We start from the raw sequence: 16,912 nt of genomic DNA, 5'->3' as shown, positions 1-16,912 counted from the left end.
GGCGTCACCTGCTCTTTATTTTCGTCTAATTTCTTTATAAAAAGATACTTTTTCGGATTAAAATTATGTTTTTTCATGTTGTATGTTCAGCACCAACATTGTAATGAGTAAATATATCATATTTATTCATTACTAACGTATTGCCAGGAAGTTTTCTGAAGCGTGTGTAGCATGTCCTAGTTTTTGGTAATTAGACGGACCGACAAAGATGACTGAATCTCTTTTAAAACTTTTGACACTCATGAAGGTTTATCATTCAAATGCACTAACACGTGTGCTTTTATACCTTTACGTGACTTAAATAATCTGCCACATTTATCACACTCAAAAGGCCTTTCTTCTGTATGTACCAACATGTGACGTATTATAGATCCACGATCTTTAAACCTTCTGCCACACTCATCACACTCAAAAGGCCTTTCTTCTGTATGTACCAACATGTGACGTATTATAGATCCACGATCTTTAAACCTTCTGCTACACTCAAAAGGTCTTTCATCAATGTGCATCATCATGTGAGTCTTCATATGTCCAAGCTGACGGAATCTCTTCCCACACTCTGGACACTTATGAGGTTTTTCACCCGAATGCACTAACATGTGAGTCTTCATATGTCCAAGGTGTCTCAACCTCATCCCACACTCTGGACACTTATGAGGTTTTTCACCCGAATGTACTAACATGTGACGCTTCATACTTCCAAGCTGACTGAACCTCTTCCCACACTCTGGACACTTATGAGGTTTTTCACCCGAATGCACTAACATGTGTCTTCATATGTGCAAGACGACTGAACCTCTTCCCACACTCTGGACACTTATGAGGTTTTTCACCCGAATGCACTAACATGTGAGTCTTCATATGTCCAAGGTGTCTCAACCTCATCCCACACTCTGGACACTTATGAGGTTTTTCACCCGAATGTACTAACATGTGAGTCTTCATACTTCCAAGCTGACTGAACCTCTTCCCACACTCTGAACATTTATGAGGTTTTTCACCAGAATGCACTAACATGTGAGTCTTCATATTTCCAAGACGAGTGAATATCTTCCCACACTCTGGACACTGGTGAGTCTTCATCTTCTTTATGATAGGTGCAGTTTGTGGGAAGGTTTTCTCCTCGGATGACTGCATGAGTGGTGATGCTGGGTGACGCCTCACGGTGGGGCGTCAATGTTGAGGCTTAGGAAAGGCTTGAGTGTTGTTTCTTAGGCTGTTGTAGAGTTAGACTTGATGTGAGCACTTGAAGGTCAATGGTGGGCTTCTTCTTTATGATAGGTGCAGTTTGTGGGAAGGTTGTTGTGTTGATTTAGGGGCGACGACGATCGTACGTGGGAAGGTTTTATGCTCATGTCTGGACACTCACCGTCCCGTGTTGTGATAATGGCGGCGACGCTCACCTAGGCGTTCCAGTGTTCTTTCTGATGCCATATTTTATTTTTCTACTTCTTACTATTGTTTGTAACTGGTTTTCTACATTTAACTCTTATGTTTTCCTGTTTATTTTTAATTAAAGAATATGCTTGCAATTCATTTATTAAAATACAATGGTACTCGTTTATATACTTTCTGAAGGAAACATTGCTCTCATGGTGAATGCACTACTTTGCATTCTTTTTATTTATTTTTTTCAATCAAATAAATCATCAATCAGTATATATGAAAGGTAATAAACAAGTTGTAATAAATAGAATATAAGCAGATCCACAAAAAGTAGGCAAGATAATAAGCAAATACATTCATAAACAAATTTGTAATAGGGAAGGGATCCCCACCGGGGACTGGTCAAGTCGTATACTGCAATTTCGGATACCGGGCTAGAAACAACTTCGTTCACTGAGAAGTTTGTACATACAAACCATTCCGTTCGTATATGCGCTGGTTTGTGTTCGCTGTTGTTCTCATCTGAATAAATACATGGCACTTGTTCATATAATTAGCGCTTCTATTATTAGAATTATTTATCCATTATTAGAATAACAAGGTGCAAACCATACCCCCTTACAGTTGAAATCTATTTATTTATATACAAGAAGGTACATTGGGTTGCGAGAGTACATAACATTTTTTTTTTTTTTTTTTTGAGATATATACAAGAGTTGTTACATTCTTGTACAGCCACTAGTACGCGTAGCGTTTCGGGCAAGTCCTTAATCCTATGGTCCCTGGAATACGATCCCCTGCCGCGAAGAATCGTTTTTTCATCTAAGTACACATTTTACTGTTGCGTTAAACAGAGGCTACAGTTAAGGAATTGCGCCCAGTAAATCCTCCCCGGCCAGGATACGAACCCATGACATAGCGCTCGCGGAACGCCAGGCGAGTGTCTTACCACTACACCACGGAGACTGCTGTGATATATTAAGAGGTATATATTAAGAGGTACATTGATATATTAAGAGGTACATTGTAGCAAGATTTGAGATTAAAGGATTTAAGACTAACACGTTTAGAAACAAAGCGCACACGAAGGAGGCTATTATTTGTTATGCACCCCATACTCTACCAGTAAGTAGTGGAGCAAAACATAGATTACTTGGTCATAAAGTCTTAATCAGACCAATTCAATTTCTTTCTTTATTATGCACCCCATACCCATCCCGTGGGCGGTGGTGTAAAGGATTACAGAGGCACATAATCGGTTCAGGAACTGAACCCTCTAGTTCGTTTAGCTAAGCAAATAACAATTTTTGACGCTAGTTACAAAATTATTAATATTATATATACATGTACACACTTTCATACATATATGTACATATATATTTACGTATACACATATACATACACATGCATACCTAATCACCTACACAAATACACACATCAATAATCTTTGTGTCACAAGTGATCAACAAGAGGCTCACAAGTCACTATACAAGGCACTTTACATCCATGGTGAGTCACACAGTTACTAGTCTTGCTGCACACCCACCCAACTGGGCGGCAGCTTTACAGTCATGTGCTGCACACCCACCCAACTGGGCGGCAGCTTTACAGTCATGTGCATGCATTACCTACAGTAAGCAAATTTTGGACACTTTGCTAAGATTTCGGGCAGCACATCATTATGAATGAAGTACTTACACATTTCTTGGACACTATTGATGGTGTTATCTCTAAATTCCGCGATTTTTTCACATTCCGTTATATAATGATGCAAAGTATGCGAATAGTTCTGCTGACAGAGTTTACATTTAGTCAAATCTACATCAGCAGATGTTACAAACTCCCAGAGGTACTTGTAGCCGAGCCTAAGCCTAGCAGTGGTAACATCTAGAAGTCTGCTAACATTATTGGATGACCCATAGACGTGCGGTTCTTCCTGCATAATAGAATGATAATAGATGGAGTAACTGGTGTGAATTTCACTTTGCCTCAAGTCTCCGAAATTTAGTTGATGTTCCTGGGATATTGCTGCCCTCAGACTGCTCAAAGGCAGTCCAAGTTGGTAATCAATTCCCTCTTTACGAGCAAAAGTCTTGGGCAACTCATCAGTTCTCAGTGGCTATTTTTACATTATCATTTACAACTAACTTAAGTTAAATAACAACCAGTAAACAGACTGCTGTTTTCTAATTCTAGTTCAGGCACTTCCTGGGATAAAACGCGAACATCCCCTGAGGAACTGTGAGGTGCTTATCTGTTTTTCCTCGTAACGGTCCCTAAGCTTCCACAAATGTTCCTGTTTCTCTTTATTGCCCCTTGCGGCGACTGGACTTTAGCTTTTGATCAGAAACCAGTTGGTATTGCAAGGTTACCAGGGACGCCTCACGGTACAGTAAGGGGATTAAAATATATAAAGCCAAGTTGTCCCTCACTGCCCCACCACCATCTGGTCACCACTTGGTCCGGGAGACATCTCCCGTCACGCAGAGTGCAGTCGCGCCTCCACAGATCTCCAGTATCAGCTCTTGATACTGGTAATGGCTCAAAAGGGCCACCACTTACGAGCTATTCATGCCCGTGCCACCTTTTGGGTGGCTTCATCTTCATCTTAACACATTCACAAGGGAGACATCTCCCGTCACGCAGGGTGCATTCGCACCTACACAGATCTCCAGTATTAGCTCTTGATACTGGTAATGGCTCAAAAGGGCCACCACTTACGGGCTATTCATGCCCGTGCCACCTTTTGGGTGGCTTCATCTTCTTCTTCTCACTGCCCTTTGATTCAAACGCTGGTGCCATCCTTCTACGTCATTGTTGGTCCTCACCAGCCGTCTAAATGCACACCAGTTCCCCAATTCCCACACACTGTTGCACAGCCACGTATTTTTTATGTAATGAGTTAATTGTGTCGTTAAGGGTGGACTGCTAGCCGACTTTTCTTATTCAGCAAACGCCTTACAATTATGTAGTGCATACGTACCACATAAGTACGTGTGTGTTACACACGTACACACACACACACCTTGTCAAACACAAGACGAAGCTTGAAAAAGTTTAGTGGTATGCCAATAGGCTAGTCCCAGGACTAAGAGGCATGAGTTACAAGGACAGACTGCGAGAAATGCACCTCATGACACTGGAAGACAAAAGAGTAAGGGGAGACATGATCACTACCTACAAAATTCTCAGAGCAATTGATAGGGTACATAAAGATAAACTGTTTAACACGGGTGGTAGGCGAACAAGGGGACACAGGTGGAAACTTAGTACCCAAATGAGCCACTGGGATGTTAGAAAGAACTTTTTCAGTGTCAGAGTAGTTAATAGATGGAATGCATTAGGCAATGATGTGGTGGAGGCTGACTCCATACACAGTTTCAAATGCAGATATGATAGAGCCCAGTAGGCTCAGGAATCTGTACATCAGTTGATTGCCAGTTGAGAGGTGGGACCAAAGAGCCAGAGCTAAACCCGCGCAACTACAACTAGGTGAGTATACACACAAACACACACACGTACACACACACGCACAGACACAAACATACACACACTAATGCCTCTATTCACCTTGCAGTAAATAGGAACCTGAAAGTCAGGAAGCTGCTAAAGGCTGCATCTTGGGGATGTGTGAGTGTGTTAGATAAAAATATATGTTGTTTAGATATGATGGAGGAAAAGAGGCCGAGAGTCGGTACATTAGACAACCGACGCTTAGAAAGGCGGGGTCCAAGAGCTAACAGCTAAATCTTGGAAATAATAAATTAAAATATTTAATACACACATATACATATTTCACATGAATTTGGCTGAGGGCACACTGAGGGCTGATGGCCCCGTTGACGGGGGCAGGAAGTCGGCGGTTGATCAAAGGCCTCCCCCATCCTCCACATACCTGAGGATTATTCCGGCTTAATTTTAAACGGAAGTAATGTCTTGGTATTTACGGCTTCAGCGGGTGGGTGGGTCCGTGGGTTTATTACACTATGAGTGAAAACAATCGCCTATTCTCTATTTTATATTGCCGCTTGTAGAGCTAGAAGCTGTTGCCTCTTGTGTGCGTTGCACAAGGGGATTAAATCTGGATTAACATCTTTCAATATTTCCAGTATTTTTTAAGGTATCGCTTAAATACCGAAGATGCTGTTATTGGACACCGCTTAATTGACAATGTCTCAACAGCGCAGGCTGAAGATGTGCGTGGCTCCTGCTATTGCAATGATGCTCATTTGCTTTTCAATGATGCGCATTAGTTCTCCCCTCTCTAACTTACCGTTCTAAATACCCCTTCTCTATCTCTCGCAAACATTCCCCCCCCATACATCTCCCCCTTTCCTCCTGTCCCCCTGTCCCTCACTTTGTCCCCTTGCCCACATTTTCTGTCCTATGTCCCCGATCCCTTTCCCCCTGTCCCCTTGTCCCCCCTTTCCATCTCTCTGTCCCCCTGTCCCTCTCTATCCCATTGTCCCTCTCTCTGTCCCCCTGTCTCTCTCTGTCCCCCCGTTCCTCTCCGGTATAAAAAGTCGTAATTTGAATCTGAAAATATATTCAGAGAGTCAGAATTCCGCTCAAAAATCACGCTCAGGAGTCAAATTTCCGACATTTCAGACATTTTGAAAACTGCTGGTGGGTTTGGGCAAAATATGACCCATCGCCGTTTTCAGTAATTGGCATATTTTTTGTATGAAACGTCGTAATTTGAAACTGAAGATAGGTGCAGAGAGTCAGAATTCGGCTCAAAAATCACGCTCAGGAGTCAAATTTCCGGCATTTCAGACATTTTGAAAACTGCAGGGGGGTTTGGACAAAATATGACCCATCGCCGTTTTCAGAAATTGGCATATTTTCGGTATAAAAAGTCGTAATTTGAAACTGAAAATAGGTGCAGAGAGTCAGAATTCGGCTCAAAAATCACGCTCAGGAGTCAAATTTCCGGCATTTCAGAAATTTTGAAAACTGCAGGGGGGTTTGGGCAAAATATGACCCATCGCCGTTTTCAGTAATTGGCATATTTTCGGTATAAAAAGTCGTAATTTGAAACTGAAAATAGGTGCAGAAAGTCAGAATTCGGATAAAAAATCACGCTCAGGAGTCAAATTTCCGACATTGCAAACATTTTGAAAACTGCAGAGGGGTTTGGGCAAAATATGACCCATCGCCGTTTACAGTAATTGGCATATTTTCGGTATAAAAAGTCGTAATTTGAAACTGAAAATAGGTGCAGAAAGTCAGAATTCGGATTAAAAATCACGCTCAGGAGTCAAATTTCCGACATTGCAAACATTTTGAAAACTGCAAGGGGGTTTGGGCAAAATATGACCCATCGCCGTTTTCAGTAATTGGCATATTTTCGGTATAAAAAGTCGTAATTTGAAACTGAAATAGGTGCAAAGAGTCAAAATTCGGCTCAAAAATCACGCTCAGGAATCAAATTTCCGACATTTCAGACATTTTGATAACTGCAGGGGGGGTTTGGGCAAAATATGACCCATCGCCGTTTTCTGTAATTGGCAAATTTTCGGTATAAAAATTCGAAATTTGAAACTGAAAATAGGTGCAGAGAGTCAGAATTCGGCGCAAAAATCACGCTCTGGAGTCAAATTTCCGACATTTCAGACATTTTAAAAACTGCAGGGAGGTTTGGGCAAAATATGACCCATCGCCGTTTTCAGTAATTGGCATATTTTCGGTATGAAAAGTCGTAATTTGAAACTGAAAATAGGTGCAGAGAGTCAGAATTCGGCTCAAAAATCACGCTCAGGAGTCAAATTTCAGACATTTTGAAAACTGCAGGGGGGTTTGACAAAAACATGACCCATCGCCGTTTTCAGTAATTGGCATATTTTCGCTATGAAACGTCGTAATTTGAAACTGAAAATAGGTGCAGAGAGTCAGAATTCGGCTCAAAAATCACGCTCAGGAGTCAAATTTCAGACATTTTGAAAACTGCAGGGGGGTTTGGCCAAAATATAACCCATCGCCGTTTTCAGTAATTGGCATATTTTCGGTATGAAAATTCGTAATTTGAAACTGAAAATAGGTGCAGAGAGTCAGAATTCGGCTCAAAAATCACGCTCAGGAGTCAAATTTCCGACATTTCAAACAGTTTGAAAATTGCAGGGGGGGTTTGTGCAAAATATGACCCATCGCCGTTTTTAGTAATTGGCATATTTTCGGTATGAAACGTCGTAATTTGAAACTGAAAATAGGTGCAGAGAGTCAGAATTCGGCTCAAAAATCACGCTCAGGAGTCAAATTTCCGGCATTTCAGACATTTTAAAAACTGCAGGGGGGTTCGGGCAAAATATGACCCATCGCCGTTTTCAGTAATTGGCATATTTCCGGTATAAAAAGTCGTAATTTGAAACAGAAAATAGGTGCAGAGAGTCAGAATTCGGCTCAAAAATCACGCTCAGGAGTCAAATTTCCGACATTTCAGACATTTTGAAAACTGCAGGGGGGGTTTGGGCAAAATTTGACCCATCGCCGTTTTCAGTAATTGGCATATTTTCGGTATGAAACGTCGTAATTTAAAACTGAAAATAGGTGCAGAGAGTCAGAATTCGGCTCAAAAATCACGCTCAGGAGTCAAATTTCCGACATTTCAGACATTTTGAAAACTGCAGGGGGGTTTGGGCAAAATATGACCCATCGCCGTTTTCAGTAATTGGCATATTTTCGGTATAAAAAGTCGTAATTTGAAACTGAAAATATGGTCAGAGAGTCAGAATTCCGCTCAAAAATCACGCTCAGGAGTCAAATTTCCGACATTTCAGACATTTTGAAAACTGCTGGGGGGTTTGGGCAAAATATGACCCATCGCCGTTTTCAGTAATTGGCATATTTTTTGTATAAAACGTCGTAATTTGAAACTGAAGATAGGTGCAGAGAGTCAGAATTCGGCTCAAAAATCACGCTCAGGAGTCAAATTTTCGGCATTTCAGACATTTTGAAAACTGCAGGGGGGTTTGGGCAAAATATGACCCATCGCCGTTTTCAGAAATTGGCATATTTTCGGTATAAAAAGTCGTAATTTGAAACTGAAAATAGGTGCAGAGAGTCAGAATTCGGCTCAAAAATCACGCTCAGGAGTCAAATTTCCGGCATTTCAGAAATTTTGAAAACTGCAGGGGGGTTTGGGCAAAATATGACCCATCGCCGTTTTCAGTAATTGGCATATTTTCGGTATAAAAAGTCGTAAGTTGAAACTGAAAATAGGTGCAGAAAGTCAGAATTCGGATTAAAAATCACGCTCAGGAGTCAAATTTCCGACATTGCAAACATTTTGAAAACTGCAGAGGGGTTTGGGCAAAATATGACCCATCGCCGTTTACAGTAAATGGCATATTTTCAGTATGAAACGTCGTAATTTGAAACTGAAAATAGGTGCAGAGAGTCAGAATTCGGCTCAAAAATCACGCTCAGGAGTCAAATTTCCGGCATTTCAGACATTTTAAAAAATGCAGTTGGGTTCGGGCAAAATATGTCCCATCGCCGTTTTCAGTAATTGGCATATTTTCGGTATAAAAAGTAGTAATTTGAAACTGAAAATAGGTGCAGAGAGTCAGAATTCGGCTCAAAAATCACGCTCAGGAGTCAAATTTCCGACATTTCAGACATTTTGAAAACTGCAGGGGGGGTTTGGGCAAAATATGACCCATCGCCGTTTTCAGTAATTGGCAAATTTTCGGTATGAAACGTCGCAATTTGAAACTGAAAATAGGTGCAGAGAGTCAGAATTCTGCTCAAAAATCACGCTCAGGAGGCAAATTTCCGACATTTCAGACATTTTGAAAACTGCTGGGGGGGTTTGGGCAAAATATGACCCATCGCCGTTTTCAGTAATTGGCATATTTTCGGTATAAAAAGTCGTAATTTGAAACTGAAAATATGTGCAGAGAGTCAGAATTCTGCTCAAAAATCATGCTCAGGAGTCAAATTTCCGACATTTCAGACATTTTGAAAACTGCTTTGGGGTTTGGGCAAAATATGACCCATCGCCGTTTTCAGTAATTGGCATATTTTTTGTATGAAACGTCGTAATTTGAAACTGAAATTAGGTGCAGAGTGTCAGAATTCGGCTCAAAAATCACGCTCAGGAGTCAAATTTCCGACATTTCAGACATTTTGAAAACTGCTGGGGGGTTTGGACAAAATATGACCCATCGCCGTTTTCAGTAATTGGCATATATATTATGTATGAAACGTCGTAATTTGAAACTGAAATTAGGTGCAGAGTGTCAGAATTCGGCTCAAAAATCACGCTCAGGAGTCAAATTTCAGACATTTTGAAAACTGCAGGGGGGTTTGGCCAAAATATGACCCATCGCCGTTTTCAGTAATTGGAATATTTTCGGTATGAAAATTCGTAATTTGAAACTGAAAATAGGTGCAGAGAGTCAGAATTCGGCTCAAAAATCACGCTCAGGAGTCAAATTTCCGGCATTTCAGACATTTTAAAAACTGCAGGGGGGTTCGGGCAAAATATGACCCATCGCCGTTTTCAGTAATTGGCATATTTCCGGTATAAAAAGTCGTAATTTGAAACTGAAAATAGGTGCAGAGAGTCAGAATTCGGCTCAAAAATCACGCTCAGGAGTCAAATTTCCGACATTTCAGACATTTTGAAAACTGCAGGGGGGGTTTGGGCAAAATTTGACCCATCGCAGTTTTCAGTAATTGGCATATTTTCGGTATGAAACGTCGTAATTTAAAATTGAAAATAGGTGCAGAGAGTCAGAATTCGGCTCAAAAATCACGCTCAGGAGTCAAATTTCCGACATTTCAGACATTTTGAAAACTGCAGGGGGGTTTGGGCAAAATATGACCCATCGCCGTTTTCAGTAATTGGCATATTTCCGGTATAAAAATTCGTAATTTGAAACTGAAAATATGTGCAGAGAGTCAGCATTCCGCTCAAAAATCACGCTCAGGAGTCAAATTTCCGACATTTCAGATATTTTGAAAACTGCTGGGGCGTTTGGGCAAAATATGACCCATCGCCGTTTTCAGTAATTGGCATATTTTTTGTATGAAACGTCGTAATTTGAAACTGAAGATAGGTGCAGAGAGTCAGAATTCGGCTCAAAAATCACGCTCAGGAGTCAAATTTCCGGCATTTCAGACATTTTGAAAACTGCAGGGGGGTTTGGGCAAAATATGACCCATCGCCGTTTTCAGAAATTGGCATATTTTCGGTATAAAAAGTCGTAATTTGAAACTGAAAATAGGTGCAGAGAGTCAGAATTCGGCTCAAAAATCACGCTCAGGAGTCAAATTTCCGGCATTTCAGAAATTTTGAAAACTGCAGAGGGGTTTGGGCAAAATATGACCCATCGCCGTTTTCAGTAATTGGCATATTTTCGGTATAAAAAGTCGTAAGTTGAAACTGAAAATAGGTGCAGAAAGTCAGAATTCGGATTAAAAATCACGCTCAGGAGTCAAATTTCCGGCATTTCAGACATTTTAAAAAATGCAGTTGGGTTCGGGCAAAATATGTCCCATCGCCGTTTTCAGTAATTGGCATATTTTCGGTATAAAAAGTAGTAATTTGAAACTGAAAATAGGTGCAGAGAGTCAGAATTCGGCTCAAAAATCACGCTCAGGAGTCAAATTTCCGACATTTCAGACATTTTGAAAACTGCAGGGGGGGTTTGGGCAAAATATGACCCATCGCCGTTTTCAGTAATTGGCAAATTTTGGGTATGAAACGTCGCAATTTGAAACTGAAAATAGGTGCAGAGAGTCAGAATTCGGCTCAAAAATCACGCTCAGGAGGCAAATTTCCGACATTTCAGACATTTTGAAAACTGCTGGGGGGGTTTGGGCAAAATATGACCCATCGCCGTTTTCAGTAATTGGCATATTTTCGGTATAAAAAGTCGTAATTTGAAACTGAAAATATGTGCAGAGAGTCAGAATTCTGCTCAAAAATCATGCTCAGGAGTCAAATTTCCGACATTTCAGACATTTTGAAAACTGCTTTGGGGTTTGGGCAAAATATGACCCATCGCCGTTTTCAGTAATTGGCATATTTTTTGTATGAAACGTCGTAATTTGAAACTGAAATTAGGTGCAGAGTGTCAGAATTCGGCTCAAAAATCACGCTCAGGAGTCAAATTTCCGACATTTCAGACATTTTGAAAACTGCTGGGGGGTTTGGACAAAATATGACCCATCGCCGTTTTCAGTAATTGGCATATATATTATGTATGAAACGTCGTAATTTGAAACTGAAATTAGGTGCAGAGTGTCAGAATTCGGCTCAAAAATCACGCTCAGGAGTCAAATTTCAGACATTTTGAAAACTGCAGGGGGGTTTGGCCAAAATATGACCCATCGCCGTTTTCAGTAATTGGCATATTTTCGGTATGAAAATTCGTAATTTGAAACTGAAAATAGGTGCAGAGAGTCAGAATTCGGCTCAAAAATCACGCTCAGGAGTCAAATTTCCGGCATTTCAGACATTTTAAAAACTGCAGGGGGGTTCGGGCAAAATATGACCCATCGCCGTTTTCAGTAATTGGCATATTTCCGGTATAAAAAGTCGTAATTTGAAACTGAAAATAGGTGCAGAGAGTCAGAATTCGGCTCAAAAATCACGCTCAGGAGTCAAATTTCCGACATTTCAGACATTTTGAAAACTGCAGGGGGGGTTTGGGCAAAATTTGACCCATCGCAGTTTTCAGTAATTGGCATATTTTCGGTATGAAACGTCGTAATTTAAAACTGAAAATAGGTGCAGAGAGTCAGAATTCGGCTCAAAAATCACGCTCAGGAGTCAAATTTCCGACATTTCAGACATTTTGAAAACTGCAGGGGGGTTTGGGCAAAATATGACCCATCGCCGTTTTCAGTAATTGGCATATTTTCGGTATAAAAATTCGTAATTTGAAACTGAAAATATGTGCAGAGAGTCAGCATTCCGCTCAAAAATCACGCTCAGGAGTCAAATTTCCGACATTTCAGACATTTTGAAAACTGCTGGGGCGTTTGGGCAAAATATGACCCATCGCCGTTTTCAGTAATTGGCATATTTTTGTATGAAACGTCGTAATTTGAAACTGAAGATAGGTGCAGAGAGTCAGAATTCGGCTCAAAAATCACGCTCAGGAGTCAAATTTCCGGCATTTCAGACATTTTGAAAACTGCAGGGGGGTTTGGGCAAAATATGACCCATCGCCGTTTTCAGAAATTGGCATATTTTCGGTATAAAAAGTCGTAATTTGAAACTGAAAATAGGTGCAGAGAGTCAGAATTCGGCTCAAAAATCACGCTCAGGAGTCAAATTTCCGGCATTTCAGAAATTTTGAAAACTGCAGGGGGGTTTGGGCAAAATATGACCCATCGCCGTTTTCAGTAATTGGCATATTTTCGGTATAAAAAGTCGTAAGTTGAAACTGAAAATAGGTGCAGAGAGTCAGAATTCGGATTAAAAATCACGCTCAGGAGTCAAATTTCCGACATTGCAGACATTTTGAAAACTGCAGAGGGGTTTGGGCAAAATATGACCCATCGCCGTTTTCAGTAATTGGCATATTTTCTGTATGAAAACGTCGTAATTTGAAACTGAAGATAGGTGCAGAGAGTCAGAATTCGGCTCAAAAATCACGCTCAGGAGTCAAATTTCCGGCATTTCAGACATTTTGACAACTGCAGGGGGGTTTGGGACAAAATATGACCCATCGCCGTTTTCAGTAAATTGGCATATTTTCGGTATAAAAAGTCGTAATTTGAAACTGAAAATAGGTGCAGAGAGTCAGAATTCGGCTCAAAAATCACGCTCAGGAGTCAAATTTCCGACATTTCAGAACATTTTGAAAACTGCAGGGGGGTTTGGGCAAAATATGACCCATCGCCGTTTTCAGTAATTGGCATATTTTCGGTATAAAAAGTCGTAATTTGAAACTGAAAATAGGTGCAGAAAGTCAGAATTCGGATAAAAAATCACGCTCAGGAGTCAAATTTCCGACATTGCAAACATTTTGAAAACTGCAGAGGGGTTTGGGCAAAATATGACCCATCGCCGTTTACAGTAATTGGCATATTTTCGGTATAAAAAGTCGTAATTTGAAACTGAAAATAGCTGCAGAAAGTCAGAATTCGGATTAAAAATCACGCTCAGGAGTCAAATTTCCGACATTGCAAACATTTTGAAAACTGCAAGGGGGTTTGGGCAAAATATGACCCATCGCCGTTTTCAGTAATTGGCATATTTTCGGTATAAAAAGTCGTAATTTGAAACTGAAAATAGGTGCAAAGAGTCAAAATTCGGCTCAAAAATCACGCTCAGGAATCAAATTTCCGACATTTCAGACATTTTGATAACTGCAGGGGGGGTTTGGGCAAAATATGACCCATCGCCGTTTTCTGTAATTGGCATATTTTCGGTATAAAAATTCGAGATTTGAAACTGAAAATAGGCGCAGAGAGTCAGAATTCGGCGCAAAAATCACGCTCTGGAGTCAAATTTCCGACATTTCAGACATTTTAAAAACTGCAGGGAGGTTTGGGCAAAATATGACCCATCGCCGTTTTCAGTAATTGGCATATTTTCGGTATGAAAAGTCGTAATTTGAAACTGAAAATAGGTGCAGAGAGTCAGAATTCGGCTCAAAAATCACGCTCAGGAGTCAAATTTCAGACATTTTGAAAACTGCAGGGGGGTTTGACAAAAACATGACCCATCGCCGTTTTCAGTAATTGGCATATTTTCGCTATGAAACGTCGTAATTTGAAACTGAAAATAGGTGCAGAGAGTCAGAATTCGGCTCAAAAATCACGCTCAGGAGTCAAATTTCAGACATTTTGAAAACTGCAGGGGGGTTTGGCCAAAATATAACCCATCGCCGTTTTCAGTAATTGGCATATTTTCGGTATGAAAATTCGTAATTTGAAACTGAAAATAGGTGCAGAGAGTCAGAATTCGGCTCAAAAATCACGCTCAGGAGTCAAATTTCCGACATTTCAAACATTTTGAAAATTGCAGGGGGGGTTTGTGCAAAATATGACCCATCGCCGTTTTTAGTAATTGGCATATTTTCGGTATGAAACGTCGTAATTTGAAACTGAAAATAGGTGCAGAGAGTCAGAATTCGGCTCAAAAATCACGCTCAGGAGTCAAATTTCCGGCATTTCAGACATTTTAAAAACTGCAGGGGGGTTCGGGCAAAATATGACCCATCGCTGTTTTCAGTAATTGGCATATTTATGGTATAAAAAGTCGTAATTTGAAACTGAAAATAGGTGCAGAGAGTCAGAATTCGGCTCAAAAATCACGCTCAGGAGTCAAATTTCCGACATTTCAGACATTTTGAAAACTGCAGGGGGGTTTGGGCAAAATATGACCCATCGCCGTTTTCAGTAATTGGCATATTTTCGGTATAAAAAGTCGTAATTTGAAACTGAAAATATGGTCAGAGAGTCAGAATTCCGCTCAAAAATCACGCTCAGGAGTCAAATTTCCGACATTTCAGACATTTTGAAAACTGCTGGGGGGTTTGGGCAAAATATGACCCATCGCCGTTTTCAGTAATTGGCATATTTTTTGTATGAAACGTCGTAATTTGAAACTGAAGATAGGTGCAGAGAGTCAGAATTCGGCTCAAAAATCACGCTCAGGAGTCAAATTTCCGGCATTTCAGACATTTTGAAAACTGCAGGGGGGTTTGGGCAAAATATAACCCATCGCCGTTTTCAGAAATTGGCATATTTTCGGTATAAAAAGTCGTAATTTGAAACTGAAAATAGGTGCAGAGAGTCAAAATTCGGCTCAAAAATCACGCTCAGGAGTCAAATTTCCGGCATTTCAGAAATTTTGAAAACTGCAGGGGGGTTTGGGCAAAATATGACCCATCGCCGTTTTCAGTAATTGGCATATTTTCGGTATAAAAAGTCGTAAGTTGAAACTGAAAATAGGTGCAGAAAGTCAGAATTCGGATTAAAAATCACGCTCAGGAGTCAAATTTCCGACATTGCAAACATTTTGAAAACTGCAGAGGGGTTTGGGCAAAATATGACCCATCGCCGTTTACAGTAATTGGCATATTTTCAGTATGAAACGTCGTAATTTGAAACTGAAAATAGGTGCAGAGAGTCAGAATTCGGCTCAAAAATCACGCTCAGGAGTCAAATTTCCGGCATTTCAGACATTTTAAAAAATGCAGTTGGGTTCGGGCAAAATATGACCCATCGCCGTTTTCAGTAATTGGCATATTTTCGGTATAAAAAGTAGTAATTTGAAACTGAAAATAGGTGCAGAGAGTCAGAATTCGGCTCAAAAATCACGCTCAGGAGTCAAATTTCCGACATTTCAGACATTTTGAAAACTGCAGGGGGGGTTTGGGCAAAATATGACCCATCGCCGTTTTCAGTAATTGGCAAATTTTCGGTATGAAACGTCGCAATTTGAAACTGAAAATAGGTGCAGAGAGTCAGAATTCGGCTCAAAAATCACGCTCAGGAGGCAAATTTCCGACATTTCAGACATTTTGAAAACTGCTGGGGGGGTTTGGGCAAAATATGACCCATCGCCGTTTTCAGTAATTGGCATATTTTCGGTATAAAAAGTCGTAATTTGAAACTGAAAATATGTGCAGAGAGTCAGAATTCCGCTCAAAAATCACGCTCAGGAGTCAAATTTCCGACATTTCAGACATTTTGAAAACTGGTTTGGGGTTTGGACAAAATATGACCCATCGCCGTTTTCAGTAATTGGCATATTTTTTGTATGAAACGTCGTAATTTGAAACTGAAATTAGGTGCAGAGTGTCAGAATTCGGCTCAAAAATCACGCTCAGGAGTCAAATTTCCGACATTTCAGACATTTTGAAAACTGCTGGGGGGTTTGGACAAAATATGACCCATCGCCGTTTTCAGTAATTGGCATATATATTATGTATGAAACGTCGTAATTTGAAACTGAAATTAGGTGCAGAGTGTCAGAATTCGGCTCAAAAATCACGCTCAGGAGTCAAATTTCAGACATTTTGAAAACTGCAGGGGGGTTTGGCCAAAATATGACCCATCGCCGTTTTCAGTAATTGGCATATTTTCGGTATGAAAATTCGTAATTTTAAACTGAAAATAGGTGCAGAGAGTCAGAATTCGGCTCAAAAATCACGCTCAGGAGTCAAATTTCCGGCATTTCAGACATTTTAAAAACTGCAGGGGGGTTCGGGGAAAATATGACCCATCGCCCTTTTCAGTAATTGGCATATTTCCGGTATAAAAAGTCGTAATTTGAAACTGAAAATAGGTGCAGAGAGTCAGAATTCGGCTCAAAAATCACGCTCAGGAGTCAAATTTCCGACATTTCAGACATTTTGAAAACTGCAGGGGGGGTTTGGGCAAAATTTGACCCATCGCAGTTTTCAGTAATTGGCATATTTTCGGTATGAAACGTCGTAATTTAAAACTGAAAATAGGTGCAGAGAGTCAGAATTCGGCTCAAAAATCACGCTCAGGTTTAAATTTCCGACATTTCAGACATTTTGAAAACTGCAGGGGGGTTTGGGCAAAATATGAC

At 40.5% G+C, this 16,912-nt stretch overlaps 1 protein-coding gene across 1 annotated transcript; it reads right to left on the bottom strand.

Annotated features, from left to right (window-relative positions):
- Positions 1-239: 239 nt before the first annotated feature.
- On the bottom strand, positions 240-767 carry LOC138367332 (gastrula zinc finger protein XlCGF57.1-like). The gene has a single exon (XM_069328756.1). It carries the CDS (start codon positions 765-767, stop codon positions 240-242), a length of 528 nt encoding a protein of 175 aa, XP_069184857.1.
- Positions 768-16,912: the final 16,145 nt, after the last annotated feature.

Source organism: Procambarus clarkii, chromosome 2, assembly GCF_040958095.1.
Source record: "Procambarus clarkii isolate CNS0578487 chromosome 2, FALCON_Pclarkii_2.0, whole genome shotgun sequence".
NCBI classification, from domain to species: Eukaryota; Metazoa; Arthropoda; class Malacostraca; order Decapoda; family Cambaridae; genus Procambarus; species Procambarus clarkii.
The sequence above is the reverse complement of the archived record's forward strand: the minus strand, read 5'-3'. Positions and strand labels throughout refer to the sequence as shown.

Bases quoted from the DNA above. Each gene is read 5' to 3' on its own strand.
- LOC138367332 (XM_069328756.1), bottom strand. From the start codon at position 767: ATGTTAGTGCATTCGGGTGAAAAACCTCATAAGTGTCCAGAGTGTGGG.